General features: G+C 44.7%; 1 protein-coding gene across 1 annotated transcript in view; it reads right to left on the bottom strand.

Moving 5' to 3' along the window:
• The window catches only part of itgbl1 (integrin, beta-like 1), a 186,685-nt gene that overhangs the window by 66,932 nt on the left and 97,449 nt on the right, over window positions 1-22,304 (bottom strand). The window contains exons 4-7 of the mRNA XM_072257319.1: window positions 16,760-16,882; window positions 13,446-13,586; window positions 11,280-11,420; window positions 7,513-7,659 (exon numbers count right to left, since the gene is read on the bottom strand). Of these exons, the coding sequence (XP_072113420.1) occupies window positions 7,513-7,659; window positions 11,280-11,420; window positions 13,446-13,586; window positions 16,760-16,882 (552 nt within the window). The remainder of the gene's footprint in view (window positions 1-7,512; window positions 7,660-11,279; window positions 11,421-13,445; window positions 13,587-16,759; window positions 16,883-22,304) is intronic.

Here is a 22,304-nt window from a genome sequence, read left to right as displayed (position 1 = left end):
TTTAGCCTGCCCCGCGCTTTGTGACCAATGCCCTGTTCCCCGCCTCAGACTGAGACAGGAGGTTGTTACTGAAAAGTCACAGCAGGGTACTGGGTGAGGTGACTCATCCTCTGCTCCCTGTGCCCTGCTTCCTCAGAGATTGAAGATGGTATGTGATTATTACAGCCCACAGATACCCCAGCAACATGGTATTTATCCACTGAAAGTGTATCCTTCTTTTTGTCTTGCAGATTTGTAGCTTGTCTCCTTCAAACCAGCAGCCAACTACCCACGGAGGCAATTGAAAACAAAAATTACAATCTTTACACTTTGCATCCAGCGTGCATTATGAGAGACTGTTGGAGAATAACCTGGGTAATTACAGTGTACAGGAGCTCTCAGAGAACTGATGCCTCCAAAGCAGGAGCCAGGAAAGGTCAGGTCACAGGTCAAAACATTAGTTTGCGTACAAACTGTAATCAGTTTGCAAGCCATTCTGCTCGGTCCGTTTGTGGCTGATGCTGTACTTGTGGTGAACCTGTGAAATTCTCCAACACAGAAGGCGGTGAGGGAACAAGTCATTACAAAGATTCAAGAAGGAGGTGATGTATGACACAGTGGCGCAGCAGGTGGAGCCGCTACCTCACAGTGCCAGAAACCCAGGTTCGATCCTGACCTCGGGTGTGTGGAGAGGGTATGAGTTTGCACATTCTCCCTGTGACTGCATGGGTTTCCTCCAGGGGCTCTGATTAACCCATCCCGAACAGGTACAAGTTAATATTTCCAACTTAAAAGTTCCTATGTATAAATATTAATAACAACTTGCACCAATCCATGTAAGCACTATAGACAAGTAAGCTCGCAACCGCCTCTTAATTCCTCAGAAGGCTAAGGAAACTTAGCATGCCCCCAATGACCTTCATCAATTTTTATTGAGATTTACTTCCCTATCCAGATGCATCATGGCTTGGTGTGGCAGCTCCCCTGTCCAAGACTGCAAGAATTTGCAGAGAGCTGTGATCACAGCCCAGTCCATTACACAAAGCTGCCTCCCCCCAGGGATATTGTCTACACTTTCTGCAGCCTCAGGAAAGCAGCCAGTGTAATCTAGGACTGCACCCACCCTGGGCATCCTCTCCTCTCCCCTCTTCTGTTGGGCAGAGGAACGCATGTCACCAGATTCAAGAGCAGCTTCTATCCCACTGTTATCACACTCTTGGCTACTTATGCACTAAGTATGAATTGCTGATCTCTCAATCTAGCTCACTTGACCCTTGCATTTTATTTGATTAATGCATTGCACTTTCTCTTTGACACTACAGACCGCATTCTTTTTCTTTTTTGTTACTTCAATATACTTGTGTATGGCATGATCTTTCTAAATGGCAGGAAAACAAAGGCTTTTCACTGTATGTGGCAACAATAAACCAATAGCAATAATTGCCCTTGGTGTTGGTGGGAATGTGAGGAGATCAGAATGATATTAATGTTAATGGCCAGCAAGGACTCATTGGGCTGAAAGGCTCCATGACAATATATATTCTCTCTGCCAAAGGGATGGAGGAATGTGGGGAGAAGGTGGGAACAGGCACCGAAGTGGGTCATCAACTATAATGGGGCTGAATGGTGGAGAAGAGCTGCATGGCCTAGTCCTGTGGCTATTTTACACATTTCTATGTTTCTGACTCAGCTTCCTCCCACCCCTTTCCATCTCCCCCATCCTGCCATCTCTCACACAGCAGACCAGCACTTGCTGTTGATCATTTTACTGGACTGGAGTTCGTTTGCTGTGCACAATGACTCAAAATGTGATCCACTTGTACCTTGTACACACAACCTGCTGAAGAAACTGAACAGGTTGAGCAATACCTGTGAAGGGAGAGGAATTGTCAACTTTTCCAGTGGAAACCCTGCATCAGGACACATGGCAACATTCTAACCTTGGGCCAGCAGGGAAGCAGTCTCTGATAAAGTCATTCAGGAATTCTGCCGGACAGTAGACGACAATGACAAATTTATTCCCACAGGGTGGGGTGGAGTTGATGGACAGGGATCGGTTTAAGGTGAAGTTAGGAGACAGGGGAATAGACACATCTACAAACTTCTACCAATGTACAGTGGAGAGCATTCTGACTGGTTGATTCACTGCCTGGTTTGGGAACTCCACAGGAATACATGAGGCCATAGCGAGTGGTGGACGCAGACAGTTTCATCATGAGCACAGCTCTCCCCACCATTGAGGACATCTACAAAAGGCGACATTTGAGGAAAGTGACATCCATCGACAAGGATCCCATCACCCGGGCCTTTCTGACTTCTCGATGTTGCCTTCGGACAAAAGGTACAGCAGCCTCCAGACCCACGCCCCAAGGTTCAACAGCATCTTCAGCTCCGCCAACAGGTTCTTGAACTGGCCTAATTCTACCTCAAACTATATTTCCTTCAACTTGAACTAATGACAGCAAGTCTATTCTTGTTTACTTTGTTGTGTGGGTTGTGTTTAATTTATGTTAATTTGTTTGTGTAATTTATATTGTCATGTCTGTAATGTACCCTCCTACTGTTGCATTGGGTTTTTTTGTAACATTTACAGCCTGGGTACGGATGCCCAGGACAACGGACTTGAAACTTGAACAGGACAGAGAATGATGATTGGAGAGATGGAGGGGGCTAGGGTGTGGCTGCAACCCCAGCACACAGCGGAGGGACAGAATGGCCTACTTCTGTGCTGAACACTCTATGTAAAGAATAAGGCATCTCCACTATTGGCCAGAGCAGCAGAGGAATTCTTTGTCCAGCCACACACTGGCCCTCGATCCTCTCCACATTCTCGTTCGACCAATAACATGACTGTGTACACACGTGTATGCAAATGGTTGGGTTCACGCACACACGCGCGCACACGTTCTCAGGAAGACACGTTCATGAGTGCCCTTTGCTTACACGCATGCACACATGCATACATGCTATTTCTGATGGATGCACAAACAACCTCCTATATATATATATATATATGTAGACACACACACACATACTCAGTAATTCCACATTACCTTTAGCCTGGAGTCACTGTCAAATCTTGGCTTTGTATCTAATTTTGAATGACATCACTCAAGCAAATTAGTGAAGCATCAGATGTTGTAAACTGTAAGTTAACATGCTTCCCAGTAATAACTTCAGCTGCCATCTGTTTTCATGAAATACCATTTGAGCACAAGGTTCAACCTGGTTTTCCACTGCAGCTGCATCATTTGGATGGGGCTTGAGACTTTGCCCCCTCTGTGTGGCCAGAATTGACCTGAAGGTCACATTTTATTGACTCTTCTAGTTCCGACTTCCTGTCCTGGTCTGAGTCTCATCACTCCATCACTGGCAGCTCCCAGGCCTGAGTTCTGGAACTATCCCTTATTCCTTCCTCCTCTCTGGGACCAGAATCGACCTGAAGGCCACATTTTAATGATTCCTCTAGTCCTGACTTCCTGTCATGTCCCGAGTCCAATCTCTCCATTAATGACAGCTGCCTCGGCCTGAATTTTGGAACTAACCTAATTCCCTCCTCCTCTCGCCACCCTTTGCTCCTTCTAGACCCTCTTGGATCTTCTGGTTCAAGTCTGGGCCCTGCAATTGATGCAGACTAGAAGCAGAGTCAGCAGCATCTCTACTTTCTCAGAGGTTTAAGAAGATATGGCATGTTATCAAAGACTCTGACAAGCTACGTATGAACTTGAATGTCTCTTGATGTGGAAAGGTATGCTTTCTCATTCCACCTCTCCTGATCTCTGCACCCACCACCCTTCCTGCCCTGACCCCCACACATGTAGTCCCACACCCAACCTACTGTCACCAACCTAGTGTGGCCACGGAACGCTTCATGCTCCTGTTTGACTCAAATTGGCAGTGCAAGCACAAACTCTGTTTTCAGTGAACGGCCATCCTTTTATGGCTTCTTGTCATACCCAACATGGCTTCATGCGTGGTAGGTTGTGTCTAACCAATCTTACAGAGTTTTTTGAGGAAATTACCAGGAAGGTTAATGAAGGCAAGGCTGTGGATGTTGTCTACATGGACTTTAGCAAGGCATTTGACGAGGTCCCACATGGGAAGTTGTTCTGGAAGGTTCAGTCACTGGCAATTAAGATGAGATAGTAAATTGGATCAGACATTGGTTTTGTGGGGCAAGCCAGAGAGTGGTAGTAGATGGCTGCATGTCTGACTGGAGGCCCGTGACCAGTGGTGTGCTGCAGTGATCGGTCCAGGGTCTATTGCTGTTTGTCATCTGTATCAATGACTTGGGTGATAACGTGGTTAACTGGATCAGTAAAGTTGCGGATGACGCTAAGATTGGGGGTATTTTGGACAGCAAAGCAGTTTATCATTGCTTGCAGTGGGATCTGGACCAGATGAAAAAATGGGCTGAAAAATGGCAGATGGAATTTAATGTAGACAAGTGCGAGGTATTGCACTTCGGAAGGACCAACCAGGGTAGGTTTTACACACTGAATGGAAGGGCACTGAGGAGTGTGGTAGAACAAAAGGATCTGGGAATACAAGTTCATAATTCATTGAAAGTGGCTGATGGGGTCATAAAGAAAGCTTTTGGCACATTGGCCTTCATAAATCAAAGTACTGAGTACAGGAATTGGAATGTTATGTTGAAGTTGTATTAGACATTGGTGAGGCCTAATTTGGAGTATTGTGTATCCTTCAGTTAGTCCTGACGAAGGGTCTCGGCCTGAAACGTCGACTGCACCTCTTCCTACAGATGCTGCCTGGCCTGCTGCGTTCACCAGCAACTTTGATGTGTGTTGCTTGGAGTATTGTGTGCAGTTTTGGTCACCTACCTACAGGAAAGATGTAAATAAGGTTGAAAAAGTACAGCAAAAATTTACAAGGATGTTGCCAGGTCTGGAGGAACTGGGTTATGTGGAGAGATGTCATTCCTTGGAACACAGAAGACTGAGAGGGGATTTGATAGAGGTATACAAAAATATGAGCGGTATAGTTACGGTGAACGCAAGCAGGCTTTTTTGACTGAAGCTGGGTGGGACTACAACTAGAGATCATGGGTTAAGAGTGAAAGGTGAAAAGTTTAAGGGGAATAAAATGGGAAACTATATTCAGAGGGTCATGAGAGCGTGGAATGAGTTGCCAGTGGAAGTGGTGCATGTGAGTTCAATTTCAATGTTTAAGAGAAGTTTGGATAGGTACATCAATTGTAGGGATCTAGAGGGCCATCATCCCAGTGCAGGTTGATGGAAGTAGGCAGTTTAAATGGTTTGGCATGGACTACATGGGCCAAAGGGCCTGTTTCTGTGTTGTACTTTTCGATGACTCCATGACTCTGTGACTTCTACCTGCTTCAAGTCAATAATGATGGTGCTCATCCTCTGAACATACACACTCATTATCTGCAAATCGTTTCTCAGTATTTGATATAAGAAAGGAGGAAAGGAATGTGTGAGGATCAAGGAGAGAATTCCAGAACCTGGGATCCAGCCATCTGAAGACAACCGTCATTGATGGGATCTGAGCCACATCAGGAAGTCATAAACACAAGAGATTCTGCAGATGCTGGAAATCCGGAGAAACACACACACACACAATGCTGGAGGAACTCAGTGGGTCAGTCTGCCTCTATGGAGGAGGATAATAAGTCAATATTTCAGTCTGAGATGTTTCATCAGGATCTTGACTCTTTATTCTTCATAGATGCTGCTTGACATACTGAGTTCTTCCAGCATTTTGTGTATGTCACACCAGGAAGTGTTTGGGTAGCAGATACAAACCAGACCAGGATGAAAATATGTCTCTAGCATGCAGCTTAATGCTGTCAGATTCTTGGAGTATTACCGGTAAACTTACAACCTAGAGACTGCCATTTCTGCCAGCATGCAGACTGTCCCCTCCTCCCCTCCACCTCTCTCTCTTTCTCACTCTCTCTCTGTCTCTCTCTCTCTCTCTCTCTCTGAGATACTTGGCTCGATAATTACTCACTTGTCAAGGCTTCCAATTCACCCAGATATTTCCAAACATAATGACGAGCTGCTTCCCGAACAGCGAGCAGAGCAATTTAACAAAACAAAGTGGGCAAATGTTTGACTTCCACATATTTGTTTTGGCACTGGTGGATGAGAATACTGAGTCTGGCAAACCGTTTGTTCCAGCTCTGGGGCTAATCTTTCAGTGCTTTTCCCAGAGCAGTGCCAGGCAGGTTGGGAATCAGGAAACACTACAGCATGGTAAGAGGACATTCAAGTCTGTACTGCTCTTGGAAAAAGCCTCCAGTCCATCCCACTGACCCCTCACCCCTTTCCCGTCATCTCTGCACCTTTATCTCTTTTGATTATTTATCCTATTTGGTTTTAGAATGTTCTCAATGAATCTTTTTTCCAATCACCTTTCATATTCCAGACCACAAACATTACCGCGAAACCATTTCTCCTCCTCGTCTTTCTGGTTCTTCTGCAGACTCCCTTCACTCTGTCCTCTGATCATCAAACATAGAACAGTACAGGTACAGGTACAGGCCCTATGGCCCATCACGCTTGTGCCGGACATGATGTCAAATTAAACTAAGTCATTCCTGCCTCTATATGATCCACGTCCCTCCATTCCGGGCATATTCATGTGTCTATGTAACAGCTTCTTAAACACCACTAACGTATCTGCATCCACCGCCGCCCCTGGAAGCCTACACCAGGCAACCACCACTCTTGGTCCTCCAAGAGGACCACGACCTTGCCGTGAATTGGAGGCTTGCGTGCCTCAATGACCCGCTGAGCTATGTTGGCCGGAGTCAGGGCTTTAAGCTTTAGCTCTTGGTAGGGTCACCCATGCCAAACAGGTCAAGGGGCAGAGGCCAGACTAAGAGTGGTCCACCGGTCCTCCAGGTTTGGGAATTCAGCTCAGGGCTAACAACCCTGACTGGAAAAACAAAACCGTTACAGAAACAGCATCAAAGAATCCTCCTATACCTGAGTGTGACGGTATTCCTGAGTCTCCACCCGGGACTTGCATGGCTGACAATAGTGAAAACTGAGAGGAAGCTATTGACATGATGAAGGAAGCCCTGACCACCACCAGAGATGGAGGACCTTCATTGCTGCCCTAAATGCCAGGGGCATAATGGGCAGTAATACACCATTTTTGGTGTAAAAAACTTGCCCTGCACATCTCCTTTAAACTTCCCCTCTCTTGCCATAATTAAACAGAGGTTCCCCATGCCCCTACTCCTGGACACAGCTTTGCCTTGTTCACTCCATCAGAACAGTTTGAAAGCTTGAACACTGCCTTTGAATCTCTCCTTAACCATCTCCATCCGAGGGAGAACAGTCGCATCTTCCCAATCTCCCCTTGGAACTCATTCCCACAACCGTCCCAGTAAACTCCATCCAGCCCTTTCCTTGACAGATTTCCTGAAGGATGTTCTTGAAGTTGAACAAAGCACCAGCTGGAGCTGAATCAGTGAACTGGGTAAGTCTAACATTTGGTACACATTCACTGCATCAAGAAACTAAAAGAGCAGTCACCTACCTCTGCCTGAACAGGGCAACTTAGACTTCCCTCGGCATCTCTGTGTACTTTTCTCAGGTGAGATGGGGCAGGAGACAGGATGGTCACACGTTTGGCCGGTCCAGCCCTCCTGGCAGTTACACCTTCCACAATTGCATTGTCCGTGGCCTTTAGTGGAGAGAGGAAAGATCAAAGAGCATTCATTGTAGCTTAACTCCACCTCATAGAGTCACGGATTCATATGGAACCACAGTATAGAAACAGACATCGAATCCCTGCTGAACTGTATTTCTGCCTACTCTCATTAACCTGCACCTGGACCATAGCCTTCCACACCCCTCCATGTTGCCTTTAAATATTTTACCTTTCACCCTTAACCCCATGACCTCCAGTTCTAGTCTCACCCAATCTCAGTGGAAAAGCCTGCTTGCATTTACCTGGTCTATATCCCTCATAATTTTCTATACCTCCATCAAATCTCCCCTCATTGTCCTACTCTCCAGGGAATTAAGTTCTAACCTACTCAACCTCTCCCTATAACTCAGGTCCTCAAGTCCCGACAACATCCTTGTAAGCTTTCTCTGCAGTCTTTCAATCAAAGATCGAAAAGAGGAAATTTACAACGATGTTACCTCTGTTCTTCCACTATTGTTACTTCAGTATTTCCTTTTGCACCACTCCAGACCACACAACAATCTCTGCACCATGCTGCTCTTTTGTGCTTACTACAGCATTACCAGAGATCCGAAGACACACTACAACAAAAATTGAAAAGGTAAACAGAACTCGGATTCACGGCATCCACTACACCATCACGTGCCAGTTTCCAACCGCCTAAAACCGAGGAAAAGCTTTGCTACAGTGGAGGAACTACCGCACGGAACATCCCCCCAAACATACCGGATTGACCTCTGGCAACAAACAGAAGCCAGAACCCCACCAAACCATACAGTGCAAGACCCCTCAAAAATGTTGCCATACGGGGCACTGTTTGACGGATGGAAGTGGTTCACTCTCAACAGAGCGAGAGCGGGAGTTTGTAGGACGGAAGACAATATGGTGAAGTGGAGTTTAAAGACCAGCGAATCCTGTGAGTGTGGCGAAAGGGTGCAGAACATTGAACACATTCTGCTCAACTGCCCTCTCTCACCTGATTTAGCCGACACTGACCTGCTCAACGTCAACCAAACAACACTAGAGTGACTGGCTGTCTGGTGTGACAAGCTGTGATGATGACCACAGCATTTATTGGTGTACGTACTATGACCACATAAGCAGTTTACTCTGCCAGCTTCATGCAAACAAGAAACTTTGTTGAAGCCTACTTTCCACACTAATGGACAAATGCAAATTTCTATGTAAAACCTCTTTCATATTTGCTCTGAATGTTTGCCACCAGCTCTTCCTCGTGAGGCAGGCGACGGGTTCAGCTTCCCCTGCATAGTGGAAAGGGCAGCCAGCTGCCTTTTCGGACCCGTCCCCCCTTGCTAGTGTTGCCCTCTGTGACCCCAGTGGGCACACACCTGCAGTAGACCAGGCAAAGGGCCTGTTACCATGCTGCATGGTTTTGCTTTCTTCTAATTCTGCTCTTTATTGTAACAGTTTATGTTTAATTTACATTTTCCATGTGAAGGCTGCTTATCTGACGCAACACGCCTGCAGCGTTGCTGCAAGTTTCCCACTTCAGGGTCAACGGGGTATCTGACAGATGTAATTGGAAGAAACACAGTGCTGAGGAGACCACTCAGCCCTTCTATACCTGTCCCACCATTCAATTAAATCATCTCTAATCTGCAACGTAATGCTGGCCAGTAGTGTTGTGGCATCTGCCCTGGACATCAAGGCAAGTGGTCCCCTGTTCAAATCTAGCCAGCTCCTTGCACGCTTTCTATCTGTGTGGGGCTGAGCATCGAGGTAGCAACTTGGCCTTGTAAAAGGCCGCCAAATCCTAAAGAAATGGCAAAGTTGCGCCACAAGGTACGGAGGGGAATAACAACAACAATCTACAATTGAACTAGAAGTCTCCATCTGGTTCTATCACCCTCTATCCGCTAACCGATCAAAGATCAGTCAGCATTTCAATGTTTCTAATCGATTCTCCTACTCTTCACATAACTCCAGATTCCCTCCATCTCATGTGTGTGTCTGTTTGTGCGAATGTGGATCTATGTGTGTGTAAAGGGGGTGGGGACTGTCAGGTTGTGTGTGTGTGTGTGTGTGTGTGTGTGTGTGTGTGTGTGTGTCTGAAGCACCTTCAATAACTCCAAAAGACTGAAGTAGGGTAAATACTGAAAGGCTTTTATTCACAGTAAAATGTGACCTCTATGCTGAGTGTCTGCCCCTGGACTGAGGGGGAGGGGCAAGGCGAAATCACCTTTATTCAGGGGTCTGTGGGAGGAGCCACAGGGGCAGTCAGCAGAGGGGCGTGTCCAGACAGTTAACCCAGTTACAACATATATATGGTTTACCACAGTGTCTGTGTCTGTCTGTCTGTCTGTCTGTCTGTTTGTGAGAATGAGGATCTGTGTGTGTGTGTGTGTGTGTGTGTGTGTGTGTGAATGAGGATCTGTGTGTATGTGTGTGTTTGAGAATGATGATCTGTGTGTGTGTGTGTGTGTGTGTGTGTGTGTGTGTGCACATGTGTGTGTGTGAATGAGGATCTGTGTGTGAGTGTGAGTGTGAGTGTGTGTGTGTGTGTGTGTGTGTGTGTGTGTGTTGGGGTGAGGTGGATGAGAGCTTCCTGACATTGCCCCTGAACGCCTGGGCTCCAGTTTCAAACATATTGTCCCTTGCTCTGGAGAAGGACAGCAAACAGCAAAAACAAAATGACAGAGAGACTTGGCACAGCAGCACACTGTCGTCAAATGACAAATGTGAAGTTCCACACTGTAATTGGGAGAAAAGATATATCACTAATTACCCGGAAGGTGTGTGTGTAAACATGATGGGGGAGTTTGGCATACAAGTAAAACCAAACCACTAAACATTGCACCATGGATTGGGTTTATGTCTATGGGAAAAGAACAGTAATTCTGCTAAACCTGTACTGAGCAGAGCTGGAGCTTGGTTGCTATAGAGGATAGCAGACCACTGGCGAGGATAGAGGCTAGAAACATGAGGGGATACCCACCAGGAAAGGATGAACAGACTGGGTCTCTTGTCACTTGACAAAAGAAAGTGACAGACAAACCTGATGGGTATCTTTAAAATGATTGAAGGCTTGGATGGGGAGGATGCTGAGGGAACGTCCCACTGGTGGGGAAGAAATCATCATTGTAAGGTGGTCAGCAATGAGATCCAATAGGGAATTCAATAGAAACTTCCTTGCCTGGAGACCACTGAGACCACAACTCCTCCAACAGCAAGGAGCTGGGGTGAATGAACTAAAGATGCCTTTAATGGGAGGTTGAACTAGTACAGAACAGAAGAGTGCCCCGGGTCCTTCTTCTCCAGCCCCTGAATATTGTCACCCTCCTGGCTTCACCTATCACCTTCGAGCTAGCCTCCTTCCCTTCCCCCCGCCCCACCTTTTTATTCTGGCATCTTCCTTCTCAGTCCTGAAGAAGGGTCTCAGCCCAAACCATCAACTGTTCATTCATTTTCACAGATGCTGCCTGACCTGCTGAGTCCCATGGGCATTTTATGTGTGTTGCAGAGCTTTGGATAAGGAAGCCTGAGTGAAGCACAATGCTAGCATGGGCTGATTTTCCTGAATGGTCTATTTCTGGGCTGTATGTCCGATATAATCCCGCGTGATGAAAGGTTGCCGGGAAGTGCAGGTTCCATACCTGAACAGAAGCCATCAGAGTATCTGTCGTAAACTGTGAGGCAGTCTCTCTCATCACATTCGCATGTCTCCCCGTGAATATCGCCATACTCCCCACTGGGATCCAGGTCGTAGCACACACATTCACCACAGATACAGTTGCCTGAGGGAAAAAGGCCCGAGCAGCAGATCAGTGTCTTGTATTGCAGCATGGCCATAATACTGTGTTCAATTTGTTTTTCTTGTGAATGTTGTGGGCCCGTGATGCTGCTGCAAGTAAGTTTTTCATTGTACCTGAGCACACATGTACTTGTGCACGTGACAATAAACTCAACTTTGTCCTTGTCTTTTACTTTGTAGTTACAGAGAGAAAATTCCCTTTCTGGCCCTGCTATCACAGCCACAACCTCTGAGGAGGCATTGATTGGCCATGACTTAAAACTGTTAGGAAATCATCTCATTGTAAAACAGGTCCTTGAAGAAAATGATTTGGGGAAACTTCTATTTCCATAACCCTGAATTCCTAGCAGCAAATGGTTTGTCTTCATTCATCTGTGTGTCTACAACTTACGCACTCGCTGTAACTGACACACTGGCCTGCAAGACCGAAGGACTGTACCATGTCATCCCCTTCTCTTCCCAAGGGACAAGTCACGGTGATGCCCTCCTGCATCACTGCACCAGACTGAAATTAAACCCACTCAGCACACACTTTGCCCTTGACTGGTTTTCATCAGGGAAAGTTAGACTTAAAGAACCAATGGTCCCCAGACTCCCGGGAGTTTTCCCCAGGGAATCACACACACACACATACACACACACACACACACACACACACACACGCACACACAACTGTGACCTGCGGTTGATAAGGAGGTGGCTGGTAGGACTATCTAGAATCTGGACCAGCCTTACAGTGTGTCCAGGTTCTAGCTAACCTTACCAGTAATCTCCTTATCGCTGCGTACTTATCAACCACAGTCTCAGTTGTACTATGGGGCGGGGGGGGGGGGGAGTCCCTTGGCATCAAATCCATCAACTGGGGAAGTCAGGAGGATGGCTACTGATGTGACTCTTTGTCTCACTCTCTCTTCTGGTTTCTCTTTCATTCTTTCTCTGACTCTGCCATTGTCTCTCCTCCTCCTGTACCTCTCTCCCCTCTTCCCGTTTTATTCTCTCTGTTTCACTGTCTCTCCCCTCTCTTTCTTTCTCTCTTCTCCCTCTCTCTTGTTCCTTCTCTCTTTTTCTCTCTCCCCTCTCTTCCTCTCCATCAGTCTATTACCCATTTCCCCATCTCTCCCTCCTGTCTGTTTTTCCATCTAAATCTCTCTCGCGCTTTGTCTCTCTCTTTCCACTCTCCATCTCCTACTCCCTTTATTTCTCTCTCCTAGGTGTATAAGATGATGAGAGGCATTGATCGTGTGGACAGTCAGAGGCTTTTCCCCAGGGCTGAAATGGCTAACATGAGAGGGAATAGTTTTAAGGCACTTGGAAGTAGGTACAGAGGAGATGTCAGGGGTAAGTTTTTTATGCAGAGAGTGGTGAGTGCGTGGAATGGGCTGCTGGCAACGGTGGTGGAGGCAGATACAATAGGGTCTTTTAAGAGACTCCTGGACAGGTACACGGAGCTTAGAAAAATAGAGGGCTATGGGTAACCCTAGGTAATTTCTAAAGTAAGTGCATGTTCGGCACAGCTTTGTGGGACAAAGGACCTGGTATTGTGCTGTAGGTTCTCTATGTTTCTATGTTTCTACATCTTTTACCTCTCTCCCTCTACCTTTCTTTCTCCCCACTCTCTCCCTCTGTCTCTCTCTCTCCCTTTATCCCTCTCTCTTCCCACCCACTTGCCCCTTGCGCTCTCTCTCTCTCTCTCTTCACACTCATTTTGTCACTCTCCATTTTCTCTGTTTCCTATCTTTTGCTTGCAGCCCCTCATTTTTAATGAAAAGCAGAAACAAATCAGCAAATAACAGCTTGCAGTCTCCAGCATATCCTTCCAATGTCTTCCAGTTCAGTAGTAATGAGAGTCTTCAGGAGCTACAAGGAAAGCGCAAGGCTTTGCCTCACTGGGAGGGTCTTCACCGTGCGTAAGCACACCATTCACTGCAGAAATAGTGACGGTATTTGCACAACTTTCCAATATTTACAATATGTATATTTTGCAGTTGAAATGTTTTGAAAGACAGACCTCGGTTGCTGCAGATCTGACCACCTAGTGATGTACATTTCCTCCTGCTCTCCCACGGTGTAATGTCACACTCGTATTCGCATTTATCGCCATGCCAACCAGGCATGCAGTAGCAGTTACCACAGTAACACGCTCCATGGCCTTAAACCACAAGAAATACCGGGTAAAAGCAATGAAATCGCAATTTGAGAATATTTCAGCAATTTGTTTCATCTTTACAAACTGTCAATTAATTTTTGGCAATTATCTTTGCTAGCGGCTTACCAGCAATTCAGTAGACACCCAGTTGCTTCCTTAAGCATATAAACTAATTTTAACCTGGGTATTCAATGTCAACATATGTCCGACACACACTAATATTGGCACAGCAAAGGTTAAAGTGGTTAAAAGGTGAATTCTGGTTCAGTCTTAGGGTCCCTGAACCTGTCCAGTAGGAGATCTGGTTAGGTGTTGTGTAGAATTAATTGGAGTCAATGCTGGCTTTGTATTCTGGACTGGCATTAACAAGTTAAGTTGATTATTAAATTACCCTGTACGTATTCGGGAGTTTTTTTTAACTTATTTCACTGTGAAACAAGAGTGGGACTGTACCTGCACCATACATCTCTGACTTTATGACTCTGAGGATGAATGAGACCGCAATTCACCAGTTTTAGTGCATGCACATTGTGTCCTGAACATCGGGAGAAATGCTGCAAAGGGCAGAAAGTTCAAAAACACTGGCAAACATTTAATCAAAACCACGTAACGTTTTGAAACAACACAAAGACATTTGTTGTCTTTGGAAGGTCAGGAAAAGTCAATCAGGATTTGAGCAGTGGAAGATGTTAAAAAAGTTGTACAGTGGAGCATGTTAACAAAAACTTACTTTCAGGGAAAGGACCCAATTCTACTTATGTTCACCAATGTAGATGCCTCTTGTTTTTTACAGGCTCAGTTGAGGATGATGCTTCCTTAAGGTTGTCATAGCCGGGGGTGATAACGGGGATAAGCTTCCACTACCTATTAAATGCTCCCAATGGTGTGCAACTCAAATAGCCTCTGACAACCAAGTCCAGCTCCTGGCCTTCACATACTAAGCCCAGTGGAACTATCTCTACTGACAGGAGGAGGGGCAAAGACGGGTTATTGGTGCCTTAAAACTTCACTTTGGGCAGCTGTGGTTGGCAGCTCATCCAGGAGAAGGAAAATTCTGATCTCAAGCCTCCGCTGCCTTGCAGCTGTACCCACACACGGGGCAGGCTTCAGGAATAATCCCCCAGAAAAAGTCCAGAGCTGGAGTCCCTAAGGTAGGCTTACATTGAGTTCAATGCCAACTGGCAACTCCTGCAACGCTGGTACCAAACTGTATCGGTCTCTGCCATTCCTTTGGATTCATCAGCTGCATGGAGAGGGAAGATTGCTGCATGGGCAACAGCTTGCTCTCCGTATCGTACTGCCCTGGCTTGCGTCATGCCTTCCTGAAAGCAATGGCTAAGTTACTGAGTGAATAGTCAGCACTGGAGAATCGACTCATTAATCAAGAGATATGAGTTTGGTTCTCATCAAGGAAACGGGGGGATTTAAACTTAAGTATTTAAACAAATTGGGAATTTAAAATATTTTTAAAAGCTGCTTCAGTTTTGCAGTAATTATAAGATCTCTTGACCGTTGTAGAAACCCATCTGATTCACAGACTAATGAGTCCAGATGAAGGGTCATGGCCTGAAAAGTCACCTGTCCAATTCCCTCCATAGATGCTGCCTGACTCACTGGGTTCCTCCAGTATTCTGTGTTTTGCATTTGATTCTCCAGTATCCTCCGGGGAAGGAAATGCCCCATCCTTACCTGGTGACCACGGACCCAACATGTCCTCCTCACCTCAGCAGGGTAATTGGGGATGGGTGATAAATGTTGGCACTAACAGTGACGACTTCAACTTGGAGCCCTCCATTGGTCAGGGATGACCGTGGATATGTGTCCTAGCTGTCTAAATGAGGGGGTTAGACTATGAGGAGAGATTGAGTTGTCTGGGACTGTTCTCGCTGGAATTCAGAAGAATGAGAGGAGATCTTACAGAAACATATAAAATTATGAAAGAGATAGATAAGATAGGGGCAGGAAAGTTGTTTCCACTGGTAGGACTCAAGGACATAGTCCCAAGATTTGGGGGAGTAAATTTAGGATGGAGATGAGGAGGAACTGCTTTCCCCAAAGAATGGTGAATCTGTGAAATTCTCTGCCCAATGAAACAGTGGAGGCTACCTCAGTAAATATATTTGAGACAAGGTTGGATAGATTTTTGCATAGTAGAGGAATTAAGGGCTATGGGGAAAAGGCAGGTAGCTGGAGATGAGTCCATGGTCAGATCAGTCATGATCTTATTGAATGGTGGAGCAGGCTCGACAGGCCAGATGGCCTACTCCTGCTCCTATTTCTTAAGCTTTTAAAAATATTTTTAATTCCCAATTTGTTTAAATACTTAAGTTTAAATCCCCACGTTTCCCTGATGGGAATCAAACTGATATGTCTATATTAACAGGTCTCCAATGCTGACTATTCACTCGGTAACTTAACCATTGCTTTCAAGAAGGCACAATCCATCACCAAGGACCCTCCTCATCAGGACTTACCCTCTTCTTGTTTCGATTATTAGGGAGGTGGTACAGGAGCCTGGAGACCCACAGGAACAGTGTCTTCCCCTCTACTATCATATTTCTGAATGATCTATGATGTTGTAAACACTACTTCGTTATTCCTTGTTTTTTGCACTATTTATTGTTAATTTATAGTGATTTTATGTCCTTGTACTGCTAGCACAAAACAACAAATTTCATGGCTTAGAAGTCAGTGTGGAGACCTTTTCTGAATTATTTTAAAAACCTTTGATTTGCTGTTAAAGCACAGATGATGACTAACAATCTTTTTTCTTTTTTTCCTACTAAATATTGTATCATTTCTTAATGCATGCATTACTAAATGACAATAAAAGAGGACTGTGCGTCTTCATAATCTAATCAGCTTCAGTCTTGGTAGTGGGTTAGTTTTTTTATATAATAAAATTATTATTTTTCAATCTTACGAACTAATTGACTTGTATGAACATAGGGTAAGGAGTCTTTATATGCAATTTAGCTTAATGTATTGACTTTTTTTTTCCTGTACTCTGTACTCTTATATACAAATTAATAAAAAATATATTGGAAAGAAGTCAGTGATAAACAATCTGATTGTGAAGGTTAAGAGAATCTCATTGGAAAGTTTCAACAGATAACATTTCTGAGGTTTCAATTTCAATACTGTGAACTTTAAAGTTGACAGATATTGGTGCATACCTCCACAAATCTCACTGGTCTCATCGTCAATGCAATCTTCATCATTGCATTCACAAAACTTCCCATAAATGAACTTGTTGTTCCCAGAATTATTGCAGATGCAGGACCCGCAGTGACAAGTGCCTATAAAACATCAGCAGTATAATTGTTGCATAAGTCCCATTGCCTCTCACAAAATAGATCGTTAAATCAAACACAATTTGTTTAATTATATTAAAAAATTAGCAATTTTGAGCACCAGTGCACACTCTCAATAGGGCCTCCCCTCTCTCTGGGTCATCTCACAGCTGTAAGAATGATTTGTTGTTTTGTCACTGACTCCAACTCACACCCAGATGACAGGGCAAACCTCTTCAGACCAGGAGCTGGGGGAGGATGGGGATTGGTTTAAGGAGAACCTGGATGAGTTGGAGTGAGAGAAAGAGGGAGGTCTTGATGTAGGAGATGGAAAGGATATGAAGCGGAAACAATGGCCTGAATAACCTCTCATCACATGGTTTCAATCCCACGTTAATTGATTTATGCAACAGTTGGGAAGTTCTCTGTGTGACTGGGGCCATCCTTGAAATATCAACAAGCACATTGAAACAGAATATGATCAGTAATTCGTCAGCATTTCTAGGAGGTTTCTGTGCATAAAATGACTGCTTCATTCTCCATGCTGCAAAGTGTTTGGAAACACCACAACCTGCAACCATCTTCCAAATCCCACACTGACCCACTTGGTAAAAGTACTATTGGTCCACCATCTTGAATCCCTGGAATTCCTTCTGAACAGCATCATGAAAGAACCTCCACTGGGCGGACTGCTGTGGTTGTATTTGGAGTATTGTGTACAGTTCTGGTCACCGACTTATAAGAAAGATGTCAACAAAATAGAGACAGTACAGAGAAGATTTACTAGAATGTCACCTGGGTTTCAGCACCTGAGTTACAGAGAAAGGTTGAACAAGTTACGTCTTTATTCTTTGGAGCGTAGAAGGTTGAGGGGGGACTTGATAGAGGCATTTTAAATTATGAGGGGGATAGATAGAGTTGACGTGGATAGGCTTTTTCCATTGAGAGTAGGGGAGATTCAAACAACAAGAAATGAGTTGAGAGTTAGGGGGCAAAAGTTTAGGGGTAACATGAGGGGGAACTTCTTTACTCAGAGAGTGGTGGCTGTGTGAAACGAGCTTCCAGCAGAAGTGGTAGAGGCAGGTTTGATATTGTCATTTAAAGAAAAATTGGATAGGTATATGGACAGGAAAGGAATGGAGGGTTATGGGCTGAGTGCAGGTTGGTGGGACTAGGTGGGACTAGGTGGGACTAGGTGTGAGTAAGCATTCGGCAAGGACTAGAAGGGCCGAGATGGCCTGTTTCCATGCTGCAATTGTTATATGGTTATATGGTTCAAGAGAGTAAATCCTTAACAGCCTCAGGGCAACAATAAGTGGGCAAAAACTACTAGACTTGTCAGGAATGTCCACATGCAGTAAAAAGTTAAAAATGTCAACAAGATATGGATGAAAACTGTTGGTTTCTTTCCCTTGACATTTCATCAGCTTAAACTCAAGCACAAGTCCACTGAACAATGTTGCTGAAAGAACAAGCAAAGGTCAGAGCCTATGATCAGTTTGGCCTTGGCTGTTTGTTGAAATGTTAGGTTTTTCATTAGAATGTACCTTAAATCTTCATGACTGAAAATAAAGTTTTGCAATTTCTGGCTCAGTTATTGGTGTCAAATAGTGTGGCTGAAGCCTAAGCAGAAACATTGTTAAAATCTTAACCCTCTCCATAGAACCATAGAACATAGAACATTACAGCACAGAACAGGCCTTTTGGCCCTTCTTGGCTGTGCCGAACCATTTTTCTGCCTCGTCCCACTGACCTGCACCTGGACCATATCCCTCCATACACCTCTCATCCATATACCTGTCCAAGTTTTTCTTAAGTGTTAAAAGTGAGCCCGCATTTACCACTTCATCTGGCAGCTCATTCCACACTCCCACCACTCTCTGTGTGAAGAATCCCCCGCCCCAATGTTCCCTTTAAACTTTTCCCCCTTCACGCTTAACCCATGTCCTCTGGTTTTTTCCTCCCCTTGCCTCAGTGGAAAAAGCCTGCTTGCATTCACTCTATCTATACCCATCATAATTTTATATACCTCCATCAAATCTCCCCTCATTCTTCTACACTCCAGGGAATAAAGTCCTAACCTATTCAAGCTTTCTCTGTATCTCAGTTTCTCAAGTCCCGGCAACATCCTTGTAAACCTTCTCTGCACTCTTTCAACCTTATTAATATCTTTCCTGTAAATTGGTGACCAAAACTGTACACAATACTCCAAATTCCGCCTCACCAATGCCTTATACAACCTCATCATAACATTCCAGCTCTTATACTCAATAATTTGACTTATAAAGGCCAATGTACCAAAAGCTCTCTTTACAACCCTATCAACCTGTGACGCTACTTTTAGGGAATTTTATATCTGTAATCCCAGATCCCTCTGTTCTACTGCACTCCTCAGTGCCCTACCATTTACCTTGTATGTTCTACCTTGGTTTGTCCTTCCAAAGTGCAATACCTCCCACTCGTTTGTATTAAACTCCATCTGCCATTTTCCATTTTTCCAGCTGGTCCAAATCCCTCTGCAAGCTTTGAAAACCTTCCTCACTGTCCACTATACCTCCAATCTTTGTATCATCAGCAAATTTGCTGATCCAATTTACCACATTATCATCCAGATCATTAATATAGATGACAAATAACTATGGACCCAGCACTGATCCCTGTGGCACACCACTTGTCACAGGCCTCCACAACTGAGAAGCAATTCTCTACTACCACTCTTTGGCTTCTTCCATTGAGCCAATGTCTAATCCAATTTACCACCTCTCCATGTATACCTAACGACTGAATTTTCCTAACTAACCTCCCATGCGGGACCTTGTCAAAGGCCTTACTGAAGTCCATGTAGACAACATCCACTGCCTTCCCTTCATCCATTGCCTTCCCTTCATCCACTTTCCTGGTAACCTCCTCGATAAACTCTAATAGATTAGTTAAACATGACCTACCATGCACAAAGCCATGTTGACTCTTCCTAATAAGTCCTTGTCTATCCAAATATTTGTAGATCTCATCTCTTAGTACTCCTTCCAATAATTTACCTACTACCGACGTTAAACTTACCGGCCTAAAATTTCCTGGATTACTTTTAGAGCCTTTTTTAAATAATGGTACAACATGAGCCTCCAATCCTCCGGTACCTCACCTGTAGATACCAACATTTTAAATATATCTGCCAGGGCCCCTGCAATTTCAACACTAGTCTATTTCAAGGTCCGAGGGAATACCCTGTCAGGTCCTGTGATTTGCCTCAAGATAGCAAGCACCTCCTCCTCCTCAATCTGTATAGGTTCCATGACCTCACTACTTGTTTGCCTTATTTCCATTGACTCCATGCCAGTTTCCTTAGTAAATACAGACGCAAAAAACTCATTTAAGATCTCCCCCACCTCTTTTGGTTCCATACATAGCCGACCACTCTGATCTTCAAGAGGACCAATTTTATCCCTTACTATCCTTTTGCTCTTTGGATTATCCTTCACCTTGACTGACAAAGCAACCTCATGCCTTCTTTTAGCCCTCCTGATTTCTTTCTTAAGTATTTTTTTGCACTTTTTATACTCCGCAAGCACCTTACTTGCTCCCTGTTTCCTATACATTTCATACATCTCTCTCTTCTTCTTTATCAGAGTTCCAATATCCCTTGAGAACCAAGGTTCCTTATCCTTATTCACTTTGCATTTCATCCTGATAGGAACATACAAACTCTGCACTCTCAAAATTTCTCCTTTGAAGGCCTCCCACTTACCAACCACATCCTTGCCAGAGAACAACCTGTCCCAATCCACGCTTTTTAGATCCTTTCTCATTTCTTCAAATTTGGCCTTTTTCCAGTTTAGAACCTCAACCCGAAGACCAGATCTATCTTTATCCATGATCAAATTGAAACTAATGGTATTATGATCACAGGAACCAAAGTGTTCCTCTACACACACTTCCATCACCTGTCCTAACTCATTTCCTAATAGGAGATCTAATATTGCATCCTCTCTAGTTGGTACCTCTATATATTGATTTAGAAAACTTTCCTGAACACATTTTTGCAAACTCTAACCTGTCTAGACCATTAACAGTATGGGAATCCCAATCAATATGTGGAAAATTAAAATCCCCTACTATCACAACTTCATGTTCCCTGCAGTTGTCTGCTACCTCTCTGCAGATTTGCTCCTCCAATTCTCGCTGACTATTGGGTGGTCTATAATACAACCCTATTAATGTGGTCATACCTTTCCCGTTTCTCAGCTCCACCCATATGGCCTCGGTAGACAAGCCCTCTAATCTGTCCTGCCTGAGCACTGCTGTAACATTTTCCCTGACTAGCAATGCCACCCCGCCCCCCCCCACCCTTCACTCCTCTGCCTCTATCACGTCTGAAACATCGGAATCCTGGAACATTAAGCTGCCAGTCCTGCCCCTCCTGCAGCCAAGTTTCAATGATGTCGTAATTCCATGTGTCAATCCACACCCTCAGCTCATCAGCCTTCCCCACAATACTCTTTGCATTGAAATAGACACACCTCAGGAGATTATTACCACCACCCACAACCCTTCTATTTGTGACTTTGCATGAACTTTTAACATCATCTATTTTCACCCCTGCTTCACTATCTGCTCTGGCACTCTGATTCCCATCCCCCTACAAATCTAGTTTAAACCATCCCCAAAAGCACTAACAAACTTCCCTGCAAGGATATTGGTCCCCTTGTAGTTCAGGTGTAACCCATCTCTCTTGCACAGGTCCCACCTGCCCCAGAAGAGGTCCCAATGATCCTGAAATTTGAAACCCTGCCCCCTACACCAGTTCCTCAGCCACGTATTCATCCACCAGAGCATCCTGTTCTTACCCTCATTGGCACGTGGCACAGGTAGCAATCCTGAGATTACCACCCTCGAGGTCCTGCTTTTTAACTTCCTACCAAGCTCTCTATACTCACTCTTCAGGACCTCCTCACTCTTTCTTCCTATGTCATTGGTACCGATGTGTACCATGACATCTGGCTGATCACCTTCCCACTTCAGAATGCTGTGCATGCGATCAGAGACATCCCTGACCCTGGCACTCTCAGAAATGCAAAGGGCTAGTTATTCTCTGTTTCTAAAATTCATAGAACATAGAACATAGACCTTTGGCCCACAATATTGTGTTGACATTTTAACCTACTCCAAGATCAATATAACCCTTCCCTCCTATAGAGTCCTTCATTTTCTTTCATCCATGTGCTCATTTAAGAGTCTCTTTAGCATCCCTAATGTATCTGCCTCTACCACCACCCCTGGCATTTCATTCCACCCACCCACCACACCCTGTGTAAAAAAAAACTGTCTCTAGTATCCTTCCTATACTCCAATAACCTTAAAATTATACCCCCTCATATTAGCTATTTCTATTCTGAGAAATGTCTCTGGCTGTCCACTCTACCTGGGCTTC

The sequence above is a fragment of the Mobula birostris genome, chromosome 5 (genome assembly GCF_030028105.1).
Source record: "Mobula birostris isolate sMobBir1 chromosome 5, sMobBir1.hap1, whole genome shotgun sequence".
Lineage (NCBI taxonomy): Eukaryota > Metazoa > Chordata > Chondrichthyes > Myliobatiformes > Myliobatidae > Mobula > Mobula birostris.
The sequence above is the reverse complement of the archived record's forward strand: the minus strand, read 5'-3'. Positions and strand labels throughout refer to the sequence as shown.